The 21,952-nt window shown below is 40.4% G+C and overlaps 1 protein-coding gene and 1 long non-coding RNA gene across 6 annotated transcripts; one reads left to right on the top strand and one right to left on the bottom strand.

Moving 5' to 3' along the window:
• Positions 1 to 6,207: 6,207 nt before the first annotated feature.
• On the bottom strand, positions 6,208 to 18,772 carry LOC134622819 (uncharacterized). 5 transcript variants are annotated; one of them, XR_010573431.1, is made up of 6 exons: positions 18,727 to 18,772; positions 18,156 to 18,234; positions 16,970 to 17,089; positions 16,062 to 16,219; positions 6,652 to 8,341; positions 6,208 to 6,288 (listed from the first exon to the last, which is right to left on the bottom strand). It is a non-coding gene; the product is annotated as an uncharacterized LOC134622819 (long non-coding RNA). The 5 variants fall into 5 exon arrangements; XR_010573434.1 differs by having other exon boundaries at positions 16,970 to 17,081; XR_010573430.1 differs by lacking the exon at positions 18,727 to 18,772 and having other exon boundaries at positions 18,156 to 18,542.
• Positions 18,773 to 19,707: 935 nt separating this feature from the next.
• On the top strand, positions 19,708 to 21,742 carry LOC134622820 (nuclear factor 7, ovary-like). Its single transcript, XM_063468151.1, has 2 exons — positions 19,708 to 19,838; positions 19,940 to 21,742. The coding sequence occupies exon 2, from the start codon at positions 19,957 to 19,959 to the stop codon at positions 21,343 to 21,345; it is 1,389 nt and encodes a 462-aa protein (XP_063324221.1). The 5' UTR covers positions 19,708 to 19,838; positions 19,940 to 19,956; the 3' UTR covers positions 21,346 to 21,742.
• Positions 21,743 to 21,952: the final 210 nt, after the last annotated feature.

Genomic DNA, 21,952 nt, shown 5'->3' with positions numbered 1-21,952 from the left:
CCTGGTCTGGCCTGAATCTGTCATCCTTGTGTCTTCTGGATTCATCCTGCTGTGCAAGTGGAATCCAATAAAGACCCTGTTTGCTGTTCCATTACAGTACCCTATCATACTTTTGGGCTCGGTGTTGCTGCTATCTGGGCAGATGCACTGAGATATATATATCTATGATATAGATGAAATATTATTAGTATAAAACAATGTGAGGATCAGGCTTTGCATTTTAGACACTGTACATTTTAGACTCCTGATTTAGAAACAAACAAAAAACAAAACATAAAAAACAGTTCAAGGTTTCAAACTTAATCATGTCAGAGATCAGGGCAATAGAGTTTGATCTTTGGTACAGACAGCTGGCTGTTACTGTGTGTGAGTGTATTTGTATTTATTTATTCTGTTTTATTTGTCCTAATTTATTTCCTGACATCCTTCCTACCCCCTTGCCTGCTTCCTCTCCATTGGCTGTCCCCAGGTCTGTGTGTGTTTTCATAGTAAACATGAAGATGTCTGTACTGTGCCACGCTGGTTTGAAGAAAAGAATGAAAAAAAAATGCAAACAACTGCACTTACTGTGAATTTTCATCCAGTTATATGTTCCCTATTCTTAACAGTTAATCTGCAATAAATATGTTATTTATAACATGTAAAGTCTGATAATTATAAATGAGGGATATAAAGTTTCCACAGTCACTGAATCTAAGCAAATGAACAAATCAGGAATCCAACAGTGCACAGGGATAATAAAAGACAAGGAAATGACAGAGGACAGAGACAAATGACCTGGCAAGGACAAAGACTAACTTCAGACACAAAAAATAGGTAAAAAACACCTCTAATACGGTTAGCTTGATTAGCAATAATAAGCACAGGGTTATGAAGTTCCTGACCTCTTACTCCTGCTCATTGTGATTTTCCTGCCATGTTATCTGATTATTGTGAAAATATTTGTAATTCTTTTGCCGGTGGCATCAGCAGTATAAGATCAGAGTTCAAACCTGGAACTATCACCTTTCCAAGTCTCTCAGCCAACCCTGTTATCTGATTTTGATTTGGTTTCCATCTCCAGGACATAGTTTCTCATATGCACACTTCCTTCTGCCCAAAGCATACTGTTCCTCCAAATTTCTTTTTGAGGATCTCTCACAGACGTCTCACTCCTCTATTATCAATCGGTCTCTATCATCCGAGCGCACGCTGTATTACTTTACAACAGCCATCGCTAACTTTAAAATATTTCTTGATGGGGACACTGTGCAGAAGGGCGTTGGATGGGAGGATGTATGTATATAAAGCACATCTGTGTGCTGGTGTGATGTTCTGAAGTGGACTGCTTGTATCTCTGTGCTATATTTTCAGAGCTCATTTTCAGAGGTCAACATGAATCAAGTCTTCATGTGCTTTCAAGCCTCGTCTCTTTTTTGATTTTTACTTTGGATGTTTTGCCACTGGGGTCATTCTTGTGCTCCTAATCCACTACTGCCTGCTGGAGATAAGTCACTTGACTCTCTGCATTGTACTGGATGGAGACTGGGAAGAGAGATCCTTGCACTCAGAACATTCTCCGTACATGCAGTTTGTTTTCTGTGGGATGGCTTTCACAAGATCATCCAGATCGACAGTGATCACTTTCAAGTGGTGAAGCTTCTGCACAACAACCCAGATTCTCATGCATTTTGCACATATATGTGTCCCAATAAGTCTCGAGGGGTAACAAGGTGCAGTTCAGTTTCTTTTCTTTCCTTGATATTATGGTGTGTCTTTCTCCACCTTTGCATTGACTTCATATCAGTATTTATTTATATCACGAAACTGAACATAAATCTCAACAACTCAAGTAATTTCAACTGTACAACTTAAAAATCAGGTAAATAGAGTAAAATCAACAAATATTCACATTAATAAATCATTTAATCCATTGACTCTACTCACTCCTGTAACTGGTACTCAGTCTACTCTTTATATGAGTAAACAGGACTGAAAGTAATAGCAGTGAGTTTTTAGCATACAGTTTGCAATATAGCCACATGGCATCCTTGCTAGTATGAGGACAGTGAGCACAATCTAATGATTTTCCCCAACATTTTATTTTTAAAATAATCAAATAACAACTAAGCTATAATTAAGGTAATGGGGCTGTATGTTGATATCCAGCCATAGTTAAAATATCAAATAAATGAGAAAACGCACTTTTGGTCTTTGCATGGCTTTTAAAAGATTCACCTTATGCAACTTCCTGTTGTGCATGTGACTTCTGCAATGTTCCACATTTTTTACACGGGATAATATGTTAGGGTAACAGGACTGGGTGAAAACCCAGGGACATGACTAAAGTGTATATTTAACAAAATTATTATAGGTTTCTATGGAAATATTCAAGATTCAAGACTCAAAGATTTATGCAATGCATAGAGCGGAAATGCAGTCACCACAAAATGCACAAAACCCCAACATTTCTTTAGGATTGTATTCAATATGTTTCATTTTAAGATGTAATGAGGACAGGTGACAAATACTGTTTTTTTCAGCATTCAAGGCAGTTCTTATATTATTCCTTCACAACATATATCTTAATTTTTCAATCAGATCAATATGTGTGACATTTTGCTTAATAAGAAAATGTGTTTTACAGTTAATCTTCATCAGAATTTATAAATATAATTTCCAGGGGATGAAAATGGCACCCATTCGGTGGAATGACTCATTTAACATTTCAAAGTTTGGCACATTTAATTTAACGGGACGTTCGGCCGGTTTTCTGCGTGTTTACAGGAGGATGAAGCTGTTTCTGCTGTTCCTGCTCCTCATGAACACACTGACTCTGAGCGCTGTTTGAACGCACACTGTGAACCTGTGGTTTGATTCACACAGAGCGACTGTGTTTGTGAAAGTATGAGGGCTGGTGTGACAAAACCCACGACCGACACTACGTGACATTACTAACGTGTGGGGGCGGAGCCAAGTTGCCATAAAGCGCGCGGTGCGTTCCAGTACTTTATTTTAGGAGAGTTCCCAACTGAGGGAGGCACGTGACCCTGTGTTGCAGGTTAACTGTTAGATTTGTTTACAGACTCCACTCTGTGTGTTCATCGTGTGTGGATCCGCAGATTGGTCGTTTTCACGAGCGGTCTTCTCAGTCTGTCAGCGTGTCTGCGGTTTGACATGATTAATGACCTCGGCAAAAAGAAAGTCTCCAGCTCTGTAAATCCACACACTATCAATATTATCTTTAGACGGCAGAAACACAGTCTGAGGGGGCTGTAGTGACGTGCTAAGAAACTAACTCAACTAATTAGAAACTAACTAATTAGAAATACACTTAATCAGCAGTGGTGATGTTTTATATTCCCCATAAGATCTGGGGACCTTGGAAAGGTGTAACGAAGGGCCAGAGAAGGGAGTGGCTGTTAGTGAATCATCCAGCAGGTCGGTGTTGAAGTGTTGAGTTTTAGATGAATCTGATTTTGTCTTTCAGATCAGGGAAGGAATACAGAAGTCAGGAGGTGGAAAAAAAGCAAAAAGGCAAAATCCAAGCAGAGTTCAGTTAAAAGCTGTGGGGCACAAAGATTACAGGGCAGCAAACAGAGGCTTTGAGACATGTTGTAGACAAAGGTGGGTTGATTGCACACGGGCCTGTTATGTTGTAAACTGTTGGGCTGGGAAAAGGAGAGACTTGTGGTTAAATCACACCTTAATATTGCATAAAAGAGTGATGATCACATCATGTGAACATCTCAAATAAAACCTAATACAGGTACTGTTTCATGTCCACTTTAAACACAGTGACTGCAGGTCCTCCTACATGTGGTATGACTGTAGTTTATTGGCACGTTGTCAGTGCAGATATTTTCACTGCTGCTTATTCTCTGGCTTATGCTAGTTTTGCCCCACTCAGGAAATAAGGGACTAGTTTTGAGGATTGATTCATAACTCCGGGAGAGAAACAAAGACTTCAATGATGCTGTTCTAGGCTGTCAGTGCTGTGACAGGTCTATGGGAGAGTGCAGCCTGTCCACCCATTTTAAATTTCATTTCAATTCAATTCAATTTTATTTATATATATAATCACAACAGCAGTCACCTCAAGGCGCTTTATATTGTACAGTAGATCGTACAATAATAGATACAGAGAAAAACCCAACAATCATATGACCCCCTATGAGCAAGCACTTTGGTGACAGTGGGAAGGAAAAACTCACTTTTAACAGGAAGAAACCTCCGGCAGAACCAGGCTCAGGGAGGGGCGGGGCCATCTGCTGCGACCGGTTGGGGTGAGAGAAGGAAAACAGGATGAAAGACATGCTGTGGAAGAGAGACAGAGATTAATAACAGATATGATTCAATGCAGAGAGGTCTATTAACACATAGTGAGTGAGAAAGGTGACTGGAAAGGAAAAACTCCTCGTGTGTCATAGTGGTCTGATCAGACATTATATTTACCCTTCTGTGCCATTTCATGTTTAGCTCAGTTATGTTTGTTTAGGTCAGTTATATTTCTTTGTGCAGTCATTTGGTTTGTTAAGTTTGCAGTTCTTTGCCTGAGTTCAGTTTTGTTCTTTGACATTTTTTATGAGCTTAACATTAATTACTTTTAAAAATATAATATTTGGGCTAAATGAATGAAAACTCTGTTTTTCTAATAATTCTTGTGACTCCTTCTGCTTTTTCAACTTGGTTCATCACACAGCCCTAAATATTTGTTTAATGTCCTGGTCAAATATTACTCCAAGGTGTTACTGGAGGCCAAGGTAATGCCATCCAGAGCAAGTATCTGGTTAGATACCATATTTCTAGGTATTTTAGGGCCAAGTATAATCAGCAGCATAAAGTTAGTTGTCACCCAGGTCTTTATATCAAGCTCTGCTGTGTTCAAGCTATTAATTACTGCACGCAGGAGAGCCAAAACACACATCAAACATTAAAGTTCAGTTATGCCAGCTTTAACCTTGGGATGCCTCAGCTTCTCTTTTATATCCCCCACACTCAACTCTCTGCATCAGGAAGCTCCTGCCACTGGTCACCCTGGGAGTTTCGTCCTTCTACACCCTAACAGTTAGCAGATAACGTAGTGAAGCATCGCTGACACAAAATTTGACTCTGACTTTAAACACTGGTCACTTCAGGTGTTGCTCTGATATACAGGAAATGACATCACAGCTCAAACTCTTTGTCAGTAAACCATTTCTTTATTTAACATATAAAATTTTGGTTTAATTGTTGTAGGATTTCATTACACAAACAAGCTGAAAAAAACCCTGCAGAACACATGGATCAATGCATTCAATAAAAATATAACAGGAAACAGATTTCTTAATCAAACTGCTGGAACAAAGCGAACCACTCAACACAAACACTACAGTAGAACAGTTTAGAAAGCTTAAAATGTAACAAGAGGCACATTTTCATTCATAGCTGCCTCATCAGATCTTTACAGAAGACTCCACCTGAACTCTGCGGAGCCTGATCTCAAGGGTTTAAGTCTGACCCTGAAACCAGAAGAGGATCTTTCTGTCTCTGCAGATTCACTGTGATCCAGAGATGGCAATGATTTCAGTCCTGCATCACGCTGATGTTTGCACAGAGAAGATAATTTAGTAAATGTTTTTGAACATTGGTAACAGTAAACTTCATAATCATTATGCAAATTTTTACTCTGTGAATGGTACTCATGGCCATTGACCAGTGGTTGTTGATCAATGCTCATAAGAATTTGCATATTAATGATGAAGAAATTGACCTCACAGCCCATTGTTCATTCATTGGGCCGGTTTCAGTCGTTATGCAAATGTACTGTTTACAAGATTAACGTAAAAGCGGGAATCAAGACGTAACAGTTTATTTGTAACATGGAATCGTTTCTGAGTGGAGTATGAACTGAGATTACTCAAACTCTTTCACAGATGAAGTTTTCTTTCATGTGTCTGCGTTCATGCTTAGTATGATCACATGATTGTGAAAAGGTTTTGTCACAGTGTCTGCACTTGTATGGTTTCTCTCATGTGTGGACTCGTTTATGCTTTTCAAGCTGACGTGCACTGATGAAGGATGACCCACACTGATCGCAGACATGCTTTTTAACGCCACTGTGAAGGAGTTCATATTGTTTGAAGTCCTTTGAAGTGGTGAAGCCTCTCCCGCATTCTTTACAGTAGTTCATTTTGTCTCCAGTGTGTCTATGTTGATGTATTTTCAGAGTCCTTCAATGACTTAAAGTTTTCCACAAAGGTCACAACAAAAGTCTTTCCCACAGCGATGACAGGGTTGAGAACTTGATCCATCTGTGTCGCTCTGCTTCTAAACAAAAACACAAAGACAGTGTAAGTCAGTCCTTCAACATTTTTATCCTGAACGTCACCGGAAATAAAGAGCATCTCTGCCAAAGTCCAATTACATTTTACTGTTTACATTATCACACTCAGCTCAATTTAATGTGCTATAAAAACGATAAGAGTAAAAACATTAAAGTAATACTAGTTTAATGCTACAATAACAATAACACAATTCTCAAACACTATCCCTAAAAACCTGTGATTAGAGTCTGAATAATCATTCACAGCTGCCTTTCCATGCAGTAGAATTGCTAACATGCTAACACACTTTGATGAGCAGAGTTGTTTCAAACAGTCCGGCTGACAAGATAAAAATATAAATACATACCTCACAGTAACTGCACTTGTAGAGTCTTTCTGGTGTGGATCTGTTGGTGTGCTTTCAGGCAACGTGGAGATTTAAAAGTCTTCTCACACAGGTCACATTTATAAGGTCGTTCCTCAGTGTGGGTAAACATGTGATCTCGTAACTCTGTGTTTGTGGTAAACTGTTTACCACACTGATCACAGCTGTACACATCATGTCTGGTGTGAATGCGTAGGTGTGTATTTCGGCTCCCTATCCGGCTGAAAGTTTTTCCACAGACGTCACAGCTGTACGCCTTAATTCCAGAGTGGGTAACTAGATGACTCTGTAAGCTCTTACTGTGAGTAAAAGCTCTGCCACACTGATCACAGGTGTACGCTTTAACTCCACTGTGGATGAGTTGGTGTGATTTTAAGTTTGAAATGTGCGTAAAAGACTTTCCACACTCGTCACAGCTGAACGGTCTCTCTCCAGTGTGGATGAGTTGGTGTGTTTTTAAGCTTCCAGAGTGGATAAAAGACTTTCCACACTCATCACAGCTGAACGGTCTCTCTCCACTGTGGATGAGTTGGTGTGTTTTTAAGCTTCCAGAGTGGATAAAAGACTTTCCACACTCATCACAGCTGAATGGTCTCTCTCCAGTGTGGATGAGTTTGTGTGTTTTTAATGTTCCAGACTGGGTAAAAGACTTTCCACACTCATCACAGCTGAACGGTCTCTTTCCACTGTGGATGAGTTGGTGTGTTTTTAAGCTTCCAGACTGGGTAAAAGACTTTCCACACTCATCACAGCTGAACGGTCTCTTTCCACTGTGGATTAGTTGGTGTCTTTTTAAGCTTCCAGACTCGTTAAAAGACTCTCCACAGTCTCCACAGCTGAACGGTCTCTCTCCAGTGTGGATGAGTTTGTGTATTTTTAAGTGTCCAGACTGCGTAAAACACTTTCCACACTCGTCACAGCTGAACGGTCTCACTCCACTGTGGATCAGTTGGTGTGTTTTTAAGCTTCCAGACTGCGTAAAAGACTTTCCACAGTCTCCACAGCTGAATGGTCTCTCTCCACTGTGGATGAGTTGGTGTGTTTTTAAGCTTCCAGACCTGGTAAAAGACTTTCCACAGTCTCCACAGCTGAATGGTCTCTCTCCACTGTGGATGAGTTGGTGTGTTTTTAAGCTTCCAGAGTGGATAAAAGACTTTCCACACTCATCACAGCTGAACGGTCTCTCTCCACTGTGGATGAGTTGGTGTGTTTTTAAGCTTCCAGAGTGGATAAAAGACTTTCCACACTCATCACAGCTGAATGGTCTCTTTCCACTGTGGATGAGTTGGTGTGTTTTTAAGCTTCCAGACTGGGTAAAAGACTTTCCACACTCATCACAGCTGAACGGTCTCTCTCCAGTGTGGATTAGTTGGTGTGTTTTTAAGTGTCCAGACCTGGTAAAAGAGTTTCCACAGTCTCCACAGCTGAACGGTCTCACTCCAGTGTGGATTAGTTGGTGTCTTTTTAAGCTTCCAGACTCGTTAAAAGACTTTCCACAGTCTCCACAGCTGAATGGTCTCTCTCCGGTGTCGATGACCTGATGCATTTTTAGGGAAGCTTTCACAGTAAAATCTTTCCCAAACTCGTCACTGTTGTATTTTTTTCTTCCACTTCTTTCTTCAACAAAATTGTCGGCCTCCTGAGAGCGCTGACTTCTCGATCCACGTTGGTCCTGCAGTGACAGAGATACAAACAGAGGCAGTGATTTGTGGGAAATACATTATTCTAACCGGCCTTTTATTAGTGGTATTTTGTGAGCTTTTATTAAATAAGTATTTATACTTATTTTCATACACACATTGCAAATGTGCTCATGAGAGTTGGCATTCAGTCTTTTGAGGGTCAATGCAAACTCGCTTACAGACACAGATAAATATTAGACTTGTTTCTAGGGCAAAGATTAGAGACATTTGGCTGTGCCTGTACGCCTGCTCAGTGAGATTAGCACAGAATGTACTCTGGATGTTTCATAGACGTGTACGAGGAGAAAAAACAGCAGGAAACACATAGAGTGTGAGACGGTGAGGACGGTTTTTAAGTGTTATAGAAGTCAAGTAACTGACGCATATTATGATATCTGCTTACGTATTGTGAGGCTGGACTTTAATATACAAAAGTAGTGTGATGTGTGCTTCCTAGTTGAGATCTCTGTAAGTGAGTAACGCTGCAGACCTCTCCCGCGTACATGTAATCAATAAATCATTGTTTGACTGGACTTCTCTGGAGTGTTGGTTGTTTTATCTCGAACTCCAATAAAAGGATCTGGACAGTGTGAAATGCAGTCGTATACACATACATATATACACACCACTGAAGTTCCAGCATTTTTACAAACCAATTCTGGTTCATCTGTTTCATTTAACGACCTGTCATGTACTGATATATGGCTATGTCTTAATGTGATGATTCTTGAACCGGATGTTGTGGTCCGAGGGCGGCCCCGTTAAGTGGCTAGTTGTCAGATCGAAAATAAAGCAAGATAAAGACCGTGCTTTATGTCCTGATTTAATTCAGAGTGCTTTGCCTAATTTAGTAATAAGGTGGACACACAACACGACCCACTTTCGCTCTTCTCGTTCTGCGTCGCCGCCATGTGCGTATGTAAACATATGCACTGCGCATGCGCGTTTTACCCATATTCTATCGCAATATTTCATTTTCCAATCGTTGCCTAAAATTACACCGGTATTACCGTGAATGGTATGATATCGCCCAGCCCTACACGTGTCAGTATTTAGGTCTCCAGATTGTTTGGATAGTGAGCCATTAAGACTGTACTCTTGGTACAGTTTTTATTTTTGCTGCTTTTGTCTTACACTGTCAAACAAACACAGATTTGCAGTGTTTGTATGTGTGTGCAAAAGCAAATGTGCCAGGCCTCAAAGACAATGGGTGGTTTGCACAACAAAAGCAGGATGTGAATCGAGCCAAGGGCGTAGATTTGGTTTTGGCATTGGTGGGGACGGGTGTTTCAACCACCAAACCCCACCCTGTTTCTTTTTTTTTTCCTTTTCGTCTTTGCTTCTTGATAAAAAAAAAAAGGAGAAATATACTTGCCTACATATGCTATTCTACATGCTATCAAACCATTTAAAATTACAATTCATAGTTTTATATGTGAATTATATAGTGTTAAATTACTATTAAACAAATGACTGACTAAGTATTTTAGACTTTAGTTTATTTCAGCCATATTCCATATAAATCAGGTATCATACAAAAATAAAAATAGCTTCAAATACAGTCAAGACAATAAATAAATATGACTTTAAGGACTTAAATGTGGGATGGAGCGATTTCGCAGGTCTTTCCTCCCCACTGCTGTCAGACTCCACAACAAAGACTTTTGCAGCTGATCAAACACACAATGTGCAATAAGATGTTGTAAGTGGTATTTTTACTCAGTTGTATATAACATTTGTATTCTATTTTTATTCTAATGTATATTTTATTCTACTATTTTATTCTATTCTGTACAGTTGTGTACAGTATATTATTCTTATTGTACTCTAATTTTTGCTATATAACTTTGCACTGTCCACTCTCTGCTGTGACAAAACGAAAGGTAATCTTATCTTATCTTGACACAATTACTTCAGTTATAGTACACCAACTTCTCTTATACATTAGCACTAAGGGAACACTAAATGAACTGGTGGTTTTTGTCCATAAAACACATCCAAGATGACCACAAAATTATTATTCTGTGCTTGATGTGCCTCACCTTTGACCCTGGCTTTTCCCCTCTGACTGCACTAGGACATATTGCCTCTTGATAAAAAAAACACATTGATTCGTGCCATATAAAAAGTGAGACATGTCAATTCAGATTCTTTGTCAAATCTACACTAATCAATCAATTTACATCAGCAGCCTAACAATTGTAGTGCAAACTGCACTACAAGGTGGAATATTTGCAAAATCATGACTACCTCATGATATTTTGTCTCAAAAATTAACCCGATGAATATGTCAGTGCCACTAGGATGAAATTATTGTGTCACCAACATTTTAACGTTAGACGTATAATTTTAACAGCCTCTTTAAACTAATATCCTGGCTTGTTCGAGGCTGCTGTTTTTTCTGACAGTTTCAATCAAAATTAGAAATGCTACTCTGAGCAGAGGTGGGTAGTAACGAGCTACATTTACTCCGTTACATTTACTTGAGTAAGTTTTTGAAAAAAATGTACTTTTTAAGTACCTTTTTTGCACGATACTTTTTACTTTTACTTGAGTACATTTATAAAGAAGAAACGGTACTTTTACTCCGTTACATTTGCAAAATTCGACTCGTTACTTTAAAAAAAATTAGTTTAACACATTAGATAACATGCCATCAGTGGAGTTTCCGGTAACTTTTTTTTACCAATGAGACATGGCCATACAGTCACATGACCAGTTTGAACCCGTGGCGGGCAGAGCGGCCCAAGCTTTTCACAGTAGCGGACACACGGAAAGAAGAAATATGATGGCAGAGTCTACGCTAGAGCTGAAGAGGATGAACACCTTTGGCCTCACATACAAAGAATGTTTCGCTCAAAAGCAGCACAAAAGAACAGCTATGTCTGCAGTGTCGGTGTCTTCAGTGAGAGCCAAAACAAACCAACTTCTCAGCGTTAAACAAATCAGCTCGTAACCTGATGAAACGGTAAGTTTTCTCTAAATATCTTTTTAGCTGTGGTTAGCTGGATGTCAGTCTTATTTTACAGCAGCTGTGTCGAGCTCGAGCTGCGAGTCATATTTCCGGCGCTACGTTGTAGTGAGATAAGTTTGTGGGTGTTTTGTGCAGCTTCAGCTGTCTTTTTAACTGCTCGCTGGTTAGCTAGCGTGAGCTGTAAGCTAACAGCTAGCCTGGTTAATTACGCTAGAGTTCCACGAACATGCAAACAGCTCGTCTCTACTGCTTTAACTGTTAAACAGAAGGCAATACTGCGGGTGACAGGGTTTATTATGTGAAACAGCAGCTTGTTTAGTTTAAACAGTCTGCATTAAGCTGGGCAAACACTGTGCGAGTTTTTTCAGTCACGTTATTCCGCTCCTGCTCAAACTGCACAATTAAATCGCAGAGGTTAGAAGTTCATAGGTCACGATGCAGGTCTCACACTATACGGCCTGATGCTCTGATGCGACCTGAGTGCTCAAACTGTGCGCCCATAACATGAAGCTTATCATACAAAATCTGTCCCTCGCTCTCCCTCTCTCTCTTTCACTCACACAGACACACACACCATCAACTTTGCTAAATTACTAATGAAAAACATGGACCAGGCAGCTGTGATTGAGCAGCAATGTCCATCCAACTCTTTTCATGGTTGTTGTAGTCGTGATAATTTTGTGAGGCCACATTGAAAAGCCTCGGATACAGAAGCGTAGAGCTGCCACCGGGGCAGAAGAAAAATAGAGCTATGTCACGTTATAACATGAAAAGTATGTTTTTCTAACAATATACTTTTCACGTTTGAATAATATAATATCACGTTATTACAATATACATAATTATCACGTTCATAGAATATAAATATTATATTGTTCAAACGTGAAAGGTATATTGTTAGAACAATAAACTGTTTACGTTATAACGTGATATACTGTAGCTCTATTTTTCTTTTGCCTGGGTGGCAGCTCTACGCTTACGTACTCACTCGTACGCTTATGAGCTTGCCTCATCCTACAAGTTGTGCCTCCATCTCTTGTTTCCAGATCACACGCTGCACTGCCGTGCCGCTCCACCTTTTCTTTCATTTCTGTGTTTGTGCTGCAGTGTGAGAGGCGACAGGATTTCAAAACTGGTTTGATTATCATGCGACCATACGATTGATGATTGGGAGCTGGTCGTGAGGTGTTAACTGCTTTTCGTTACCCCATGTATACTACACGATGCACACACGATTAAGGCAAAACACGGCCGATCCCCAAAACGGTTGCGCGACTGAAAAGTAGTCTCAAAATGGGCCAAAAATCGCACAGTGTATGGGCAGCTTTTGGAGGCTAGCTCCAAACAAACATCTGCAGCTTGGCAGTGTATACAGCACTATGATGACCAGACCTAATTCTTTTGAAAACCTTACATCTTTCCACAGGTCTCCACTTCATCAGACATCACCTAGACCCAGAGCTGGGTGAGGCCAGCACAAACAGCGGCCTATTCGATGAAGATGATGGATCCATGGGGTCAGGAAAGCCAGTAGCAGAGGAACTGGAGAGGTACCTTTCATGTCCATTCACTGGAGGTGTGGAGCTATTGCATGGCTTTCCTCACATCAAGAAGCTGTCGATCAAAGTCAATACAGCTCTTCCTGCATCTGCAGCCTGTGAGAGACTTTTTAGTCATGCAGGACTCCTGTTCACTGCCAAACGGTCACAGCTTCACAGCAAGAACCTTGAGAGCCAACTGCTGCTGAAGCTGAAGCACCATTTCACTGACTGAAGAAAACAATTTATGGTAAAGTGAGCCATACACATATGTACATCCACATAGTGGAAATTTGTATTTGTCATTTATAATTAGTTTTACTCTGATTTCAGTGTTCATTTGTGAGTGTAGTTTTTACATTTTTACATATTACATTGTGTTAATCCACTGTCTATACTTCAGGGTATTTTAGTATACAAAATAAGTTTTGTTTGAATGTCTATTCTTGTGGAATTTTAGCACAGATGTTTTGTTTTTTTTTTATTCCTGCTGTCCGCCTTGGGAATAAACTTTTCCTGATTATACCTGTTGCATCTCTGTGTCATTTGTTTCTGATTTACTAGGTTTTGCTTGAAAAAGCTTTACGTTGTGAAAAACTGAAATCTTGAAATTAGAATTGTTGTGCCTTATTTTGTGGATCTTTTTACATATATTCCTTTTGAAAATACTAAAATTTGTATATTTATTTATTTTTGATTGTCTGATAGCATTTATTTATAAAATAAAACGGACATTTCAAACCGTTACTCGCTACTTACTCGGTACTTGAGTAGCCTTTTCACCAAGTACTTTTTTACTCTTACTCGAGTAACTTTTTTGATGACTACTTTTTACTTTTACTTGAGTAATAATTTTTTAAAGTAATGATACTCTTACTTGAGTACAATTTTTGGATACTCGACCCACCTCTGACTCTGAGACTGGGAGAACTAATAGAGCTGCCTGTTGTGCATTTAGTTTCCAAAAGACGTTATTCATGGTTGCATACAATTTTAGACTGATGCGGGCCAAAGCCTAGCATAGCTTGTAACGTTATTATGACGCACACATTTTATGAGTGAGCTTGGCTTTAAGTGACTTACAGGTTTCTTTGAAAAATACTTTCTTATATGCAGGTTCTTCCTCTTTGCTACCGTCCTCCTCTCAGCGCAGGTTTGCCGCTGCTGAAACTAAACAGAGCTCCCTGAAAGGCTCAGCCAATCACATTGGCCATATTTGTCACATGAGGTCAGACTCCAGTAAAGAACGTAATTTAACTCTTTCTGCACCGTTGGGTGACTGAGACGCTGACGGATCTTTTTTTTTTTCTTTCTTTCTATCGTTTTTTTTATTTTTTTTTTTACAAGAAGCGATCAAATTATTGGTGGGGACAAATGAATAATCGCTGGATATAGAGATTGACAGAGCACGTGACTTTCGCGCATTGCATGCCGGTATCCCGTGGCAAAATAATCAAAGCACCGCATCAAATGCAAGCATTTGCAGCACCGCAAAACGTGCATTTGCCAGTTTCAATGCCTTCTTGCTTTTTCTTTGACCCCAAAAAGGGGAATGTACAAAACGAAGGAGAACAAAGCCAGACTCGACGAAAAGGCAAAGAAAAGATACGAGGGAAAAATCAAAGGAGTGAAAGGGTCAGACCCTTACGAGCACACAGAGTGGACAAAAAACGTTAGCGTCCTGCCCACTTTCACCACGCTCAGATTTATAATTATACGGTTCTTGGAGTGAGTGCATACACTCATGAAGTTTAGTAGCCCAGGTACAGTTTACTGACGGATGGGTGCAGGACCTTGAAATGCACCGTGTAGAACGAAAGACCATCGTACATATCTTAAGTTTACCAGTCTCACAAATCGTCTTCATAAATACACATTCGTTAACCGTTTATTAATATGACTTTTGAGCTGAACAGTAATTCATTAGTGGAAATAATTTCTGGTACGCATCACAGAAATGTAGCAGTGACAATAATATTGTATGATGTAACCATACTGGGCTATTAGTGATACAAAAAAACTGTTTTATCCTGTGAATAAAAGTATATGTTTTTGTCAGTGTACCATGGTAATAACAGAAGCGAAACTCAATATCCTGTCTGGACAATTCACTATTTATTCAAAGCTGAATATTTACTGTCCAGGCCATCCGTTGCCTCTTCGTGACTTTGGAGACATGGCTTGGACAATTTCTCTTCCACGCTGGAATCTGATAAAAACCATTTGCTTTACCCGTCGTCTTCACGCGGCTGTCGTTTGCCCGGCTTGTGCAGTTAATAATACAACAGCTTCTTGGCATTTTTTGTTTCTTTTTATCGCTGTGTAACTGATTTCAATTGAAAGCCTGCTTGCGCTATTACCTCTTGCCACGGATACCCACAATGCTTTGCGGTTTTACCCCTCAATGACGTCACATTTTAAATCTCTAATAGGGCTTTGGAGTTGACGTCACTGGAGGTGGGCCACGCCCCCTTTCCGCCATGACAGTAGGCTAGACACAGGATACAGCTTCAGCTATGGTTCGTACGTGTTGTGTTATCAGTTGCAACGTTTGATCACACGATCGTGAAGGCAAGAAGCTGGATAATGGGCTCTCTTTTCATCGTTTTTCAACCTGGAGGCAACGTGAGGGATCCCATGTATCCGATATTACTAAACAAAGACGTCAGGCTTGCATTGCAGCGGTGAGACGAGCGGATCGAGTTCTGTGCAATCCCCAGCTTTTTGTTGGTTTGGTCTCCGCATTTTCTTTCCGGTGAGTTCTAAATTAATTCATATCACTATTAAAATGCTTTTAGTGTTATTTTCAATGTGCTGAGGTCATAGATAATGAGATAAAACATGCTAATGTGTGATGCTGCAGAACCACGTCATGTCATCATGTCGACTGAGTAGCTTATGATTTAGCATTATTGCAGGCAAACCAGCATATGAAATGGATGTAACAAATCCAGACTGGGCACCAACACTGCTCATGGGCCTCTAAAAAACATACTAAATTGCTCTCATTGTACACTAATCCGCACATAACTTCCAGATGAATCACACACCTGTCATGTGCACTAATTTTATCTTACAGGCTTTTATTATGCAGCTGCAGAGTGAATGAATGAATAATGAATTCAACTAGACACTCAAAAGACGTCCTTAAATGCTCTTTAAGTGGCAGAACAAATGAACAAACAGTTAATCGCTTACTTGAGATGAAATCTGCTCAGCTACTTTGAAAACAGCTTCTAACTGGTTCCTCCTTTAACAGGATGACTGCTCAGGGGTAAGGCCATCATGCAGTCCAGCAACCTTTATGGTTCTGCTTTGATTCACCAGGAACTATTAGGGAAACCTTTCAGCGCCTCCTGTGAAAGACACAGGCATAAACACAAACATTTATTAACATGTTCCACAGTCTTCCAGTTCGATTTTATTATCCTGTGGACAACAACGTACAGAGATGCAGGTTTATGTTAACTTTTGTAAGGTTTCTTTACTGAACATATCCAGCTGCAGCTCCACTGTGATCCTGAACTGGATAAGCACTTAAGAAAATGTGTCAATAAATGGACGTACATCAGCTTACTATATTTATCCAAACAGACGGGACCAATAATGCTTCACTGAGTTAGAGACTTTAACAGTCTCTTCTATGTAAGAATGTCTCGTGCTGACAGACCTGCAAACTTGACAACAAAGGTTTTTCAGACTACATGTAGCTGTCCTCTATGTCAGCTCACACATTTACATTCATGTCACACTTATTTCTCCTTACCCATTTTTATCATTATTACTTACATTTTGATTGGATACCTTGAGTTTGTAAATGATCAGATTACATAATTGGAATACAATTCAATATAATTCATGTATCCAATTCAAGGTCGTGGGAGGATGAAGCCTATCCCAGCTGATACAGGACAAAGACAGGCTGCCAGTTATCGCAGGGCAAAGACAATACGTGTAACAGAAAATCCACTTAGATGTTTGATATTCCTAATAATAATCATAATTATGACTATTATTTGAAATATTATTTAAAGGTTTCTTTATAAATACATTTCGATTTTTTTATAACCCCTAGAATATAAACCTGAGCTGTTTCAGATTCTGACCTCTGACCTCAGTGACCAGGCTGTGTCCTCACTGCAGCTCCCTCTTGGAAGTACGTCTGCTTCTTGTCTTCCCCCAGTGATGACCGCCTGCCCTTAATATCATGTACTGTACCTGAGGAACTAAAAAGGACAAACACTTGCCTTCATTTAAGAAGTACATTCATACAGAGATAATCTATGGAAACACACTAGTTCACCCTTTGGGAGGAATCAGTTCCTCTGATACATTTCTGTAAATGAACATCATGTGGAGAATGAAATGAGTTCTTCAGGTGACTCAGCAGTCCCACACTGACAAATGAAACTTCTGTGGAAGAAGAATCAGGATTTTTTTGATTTCCAATCAGGTTAAACTATTAAGGATGAAGTAGGAGTCCTCATCTTTGCTCTTCTGAAATCTCTGTTAGACAGCAACAAACATAAATTAGTAACAAAGCTGAGTAGAGGTTTTACAAATCACCAGCAGCCATAATGCTAAATTTTAATCTTCAAATGTTTCTGAGCCGTCTTCAACCAGCTTTTAACACAGAAAAGTCCCACAGTCAATGCAGCTTGACTCAATCTGATTCCAGATGTTCAACACACACAGAGACACAGAGGGAGTCTGGCAGTCTTTACATGATGTCCACGTCACTGTAAGTTTCTAGCTGACTCTCAGGTGTGACAGGTGTGCCAGCAGGAAAGAGTAATAATAACCTGCATCCTGAGGTTTGTCATGCAGGATTAAAGGAGCCAGGCTTTGTTCACACAGCTAGGGTTGTATTTTACACTGACCCTGGGTCAGTATAAGTATCATACAGTTTAAACTATGCGCTGAAACTTGCACATATTTATTACAGATGCATTGAAGCTAATCGTGATATTTACTGTCAATCTGTGTCTGCGATTAATCACTTTACTGGAAACTTTATTAACTAGTAACTTCATCAGTCATGACAGAAGCTAATATTTCTGTCCCAACATCGTTTAAACAGTAACAGCTTTACTACAATATAAGCTAACGTTTACACCGTAACTTTAAGCTAGCACCATAAAGACGGTAAAACACGTAATAATATCTACAAATGCATCTTAAAGCTGTTATATTAGCACTCGCTGTATTACTAACATAACCACATTAACATTATTGACACTCGCTGACTTTTAATAGTCATTTTATAAATGCCGTCCGTTTAAATGGCCTTACCTGTAACACTGCTGTATCCACCGGATTCCAGCCAGAGTGGATTCTGGAGTCTTCCACGCTCCTGTCAGTGATCCTCCATCTGGATGGATGATACCAACCTTCTGAACAATCTAGCAGGTGGATGGCCCACATCTATGGGACTGATTTCTGCTAATAACGCCCATTGTATGGACTGATAACAGCCGAAGCGGGTGAATAAAGTCACCCGGTCGCTATAGCTGTGCCATTACCCAGCATACACCTCTCCCTCCATAAATGCAATAAACGATACAAAAGTAATGGCCTATAATTAATTTATCTGCTGTATCTGCTGTTTCTCAGGTAGTTGTTTACATTATGTAATATATTGTGTTCAGTACACGTCACTACAATGTGATTTTGGAAATGTATAAATATACGGACAACAGGCTCTTCCGCGGCAATCTCTTGTCGTCAATAAGCAACGATTAGGGAGCAGCATAGTATCCAATAGGAGGACCCTGCGCGTCGATAAGTGAAGCAGAGGGAGCCTGACCATGCGTCACACATTTGACGAGTTGGGAGTGAGAACGTGTTGGCTGATCACACTAACCTTAACATCACAGACCATCCTTTGGTTCTTCTTCTGTTCCTCTGAAACTTCCTGTGTGGTGCCTTTCAAATTAAAAGCCCTCCCTGACTGTAACTGTGCTGCAGCTGGTGGAAACAGTGTGTAGGTGTGTTGTGTTTGATGGAGGACTGAAGTGTGCGTCCAGCTGAGCTCTCTGTGTGCTCATATATACAGATGCTGATAAACACATGTTTGTATTTGGACCCTGTTACTGATCAGGACCTGCTGTGTGTTTCCTGTCCACAGGTCTACAAAGAGTCGCACTTCCTGCTGTGGTTCAGATGTTCAGCGTGTTGCTTTGTTTTTCACATGTTGGCTCCACGGTCTCTGCTGCTGTGGGCTGATGTCATGCAGCAATACAGCTGCTGAACATCTGGCCTTGTTTTGCTCCATCAGCAGATATTTGACTTTTAGATCACATGATATTTGCATGCAACCTTCAAACACGTGTGGAGAATTCATTATTTCTTTGAGAGATTTTTTAGTAAATAACAGAAAAAAGAAAGTAAGAGAAAAGCAAAACTTTAATTCTATAAAAGAGTAAAAATTCCACACACATGTAACTCACCACTGTGTGAACATCACAGGGGAGAAATCGTTTCTCTGAGTCAGAGATGAGTGTCAGTAACACAAAAGTAACACTCAGTGTCATGCAGTGACTTTTACACAACCAGATCAGATGAACCAACTCACACTAAAACATGCATTTTGCTGCACTCTTTACACTTATTTCTTTTCTTTCTGCTCTTTTATATATTTTGTAAAACCACAAAAAATATTTTATATCAGCAGCAATTTTTCTCAAACTGCTGCATCACAGCTTTCATGCTCTGACCTGCATGTGAAATGAGATATGCTGTCATACTCACACATTTATAACAGGAAGTGGAAAGAAGCTCGATCTCTCACGTCACTCAAATGCGACAAACCAGGAAACAGGAAGTTCTTCGTCCTCAGTAAAGAGAGACGCACAGACGATCAGACTGAGTTCAGACCAAACTAGCAGCTTCCTCTGAGTGAGTCCAGCTGCACTAGAGAAAAGTGGAAAACTCCAACACTGCTGCTTCAAGCTGCTGACGCTCCACACACTGAATGTGAGTTTGAGCAAAAACACGACTCAAAGGAAGTTTCAGTGAAGGTAGTAGAGGAGGGAGGGGAGCCAGGACTGACTGTACTGCCTGTCTGCTGTTTTCAGCTTCACTCACAGACTCAATGGCTTCCAGATCAGAGGAGGATCTCTGCTGTCCGGTCTGTCAGGAGGTCTTCAGAGATCCTGTTCTTCTGTCATGTAGCCACAGCTTCTGCAAAGACTGTCTGAAGAGATGGTGGAGAGAGAGACCAACACACGAGTGTCCAGTTTGTAAGAGAAGATCTTCAAGGAATGAACCACCTTTAAACCGAGCTTTAAAGAACCTGTGTGAGTCGTTCTTACAGGAGAGAGATCAGAGAGCTTCAGAGGCTCTCTGCAGTCTGCACTCTGAGAAACTCAAACTCTTCTGTCTGGACCATCAGCAGCCAGTGTGTCTCGTCTGCAGAGACTCAGAAAAACACACCAATCACAGATTCAGACCCATCGATGAAGCTGCACAACAACACAAGAAGGAACTTCAGGAAACTCTGAAGCCCTTAAAGAAGAAGTTAAAGGTTTGTGAAGAAGTTCAAGTGAAGTTTGATCAAACAGCAGAACACATTAAGGTCCAGGCCCGACACACAGAGAGGCAGATTAAGGAGCAGTTTAAGAAGCTTCAGCAGTTTCTAGCAGAGGAAGAGGAGGCCAGGCTGGCTGCACTGAGGGAGGAAGAGGAGCAGAAGAGTGGGATGATGAAGGAGAAGATGGAGGCTCTGAGCAGAGAGATAGCAGCTCTTTCAGACACAGTCAGAGCCACAGAGGAGGAGCTGAGAGCTGAAGACGTCTCATTCCTGCACAACTACAAGGCTGCAGTGGAAAGAGTCCAGCGCTGCCCCCTGCTGGATGATCCACAGCTGCCCTCAGGAGCTCTGATAGACCAGGCCAAACACCTGGGCAACCTGACCTTCAACATCTGGAACAACATGAAGGACATGGTCTCCTACACTCCTCTCATTCTGGACCCAAACACTGCTCATCCAAACCTCATCCTGTCTGAAGATCTGACCAGTGTGAGAGGAGGAGAGAGGCAGCAGCTTCCTGATAATCCAGAGAGGTTTGATTATTATAAATCTGTCCTGGGCTCTGAGGGCTTTAACTCAGGGACTCACAGCTGGGATGTCGAGATTGAAGAGAGTACATGTTGGAGACTGGGTATGTTTGTAGAGTCTTTGCAGAGGAAGGGATACAAACTGTCTGGATTTTGGACTATAGGGTTAGAGAAAGGTAAATATTTAGCATGGTCACCATCAGCTCCTCTCACTGCTCTCTCAGTAGAGAAGAAGCTCCAGAGGATCAGAGTGAATCTGGACTGGAACAGAGGAAAGCTGTCGTTCTCTGATCCTGATACTAACACACACATACACACCTTCACACACACTTTCACTCACAGGATGTTTCCATTTATTAACACTTATGGTAAAGTGAAGGTGTGTCCGTTGAAGGTGTCAGTGTCAGTGGAGCAGATGAGTTGAGGATGATGATGTTTCTAATGTTGTTTCCTGTCAGTGAAGCTGTTAAACTGCAGCTGTCCTCCTGCTGCCTCGTTGTTCCAAAGCTCTTTGTTTCTCTTTTAGTTCTCACTGTTTCTTTCTGTTTCTGCTGTCCACCTTTTCACATGGAAAATCATTTCACTGTTTCTCACTGAATGACTCCCCAAACTAGATTTGAAATTCTATCAAGTTTCTAATCATTACAAGTGATTCATGTTTCTATTTGATGTGTGTAAATGGAGATGATTTAGTTTGCTGGGATATGGACTGACATGTGTTGAATGGGAGGAGCAGTTTGTTGTTGTCTTCTTGTCTGTTTATGACAACAATAAATATGTTGTTGAAACAATGATTCATGTTTAACTCCATATATGAAATGTTTCTGATCTTTGAATTCTGTTTAATTAAAGACTTTCTTCATGACACAAATGAGATTTCAGTGTATTAATAGAACTAAATAAGCTCAGAGTTGAAAGGCTGGAGTATTATGTACGTGCTTCACTGTCAGTATCTTCAGGGGGATCCAAAGGGAAACATCAAACTGCTGTAATGAGATAAACTAGTTGGGCTGAACACACTTATCTGTAGT

Source organism: Pelmatolapia mariae, unplaced genomic scaffold (genome assembly GCF_036321145.2).
Source record: "Pelmatolapia mariae isolate MD_Pm_ZW unplaced genomic scaffold, Pm_UMD_F_2 NODE_ptg000226l+_length_42744_cov_1, whole genome shotgun sequence".
Lineage (NCBI taxonomy): Eukaryota > Metazoa > Chordata > Actinopteri > Cichliformes > Cichlidae > Pelmatolapia > Pelmatolapia mariae.
Note: the sequence above shows the minus strand (reverse complement) of the source record. Positions and strands in the feature narration are given on the sequence as shown.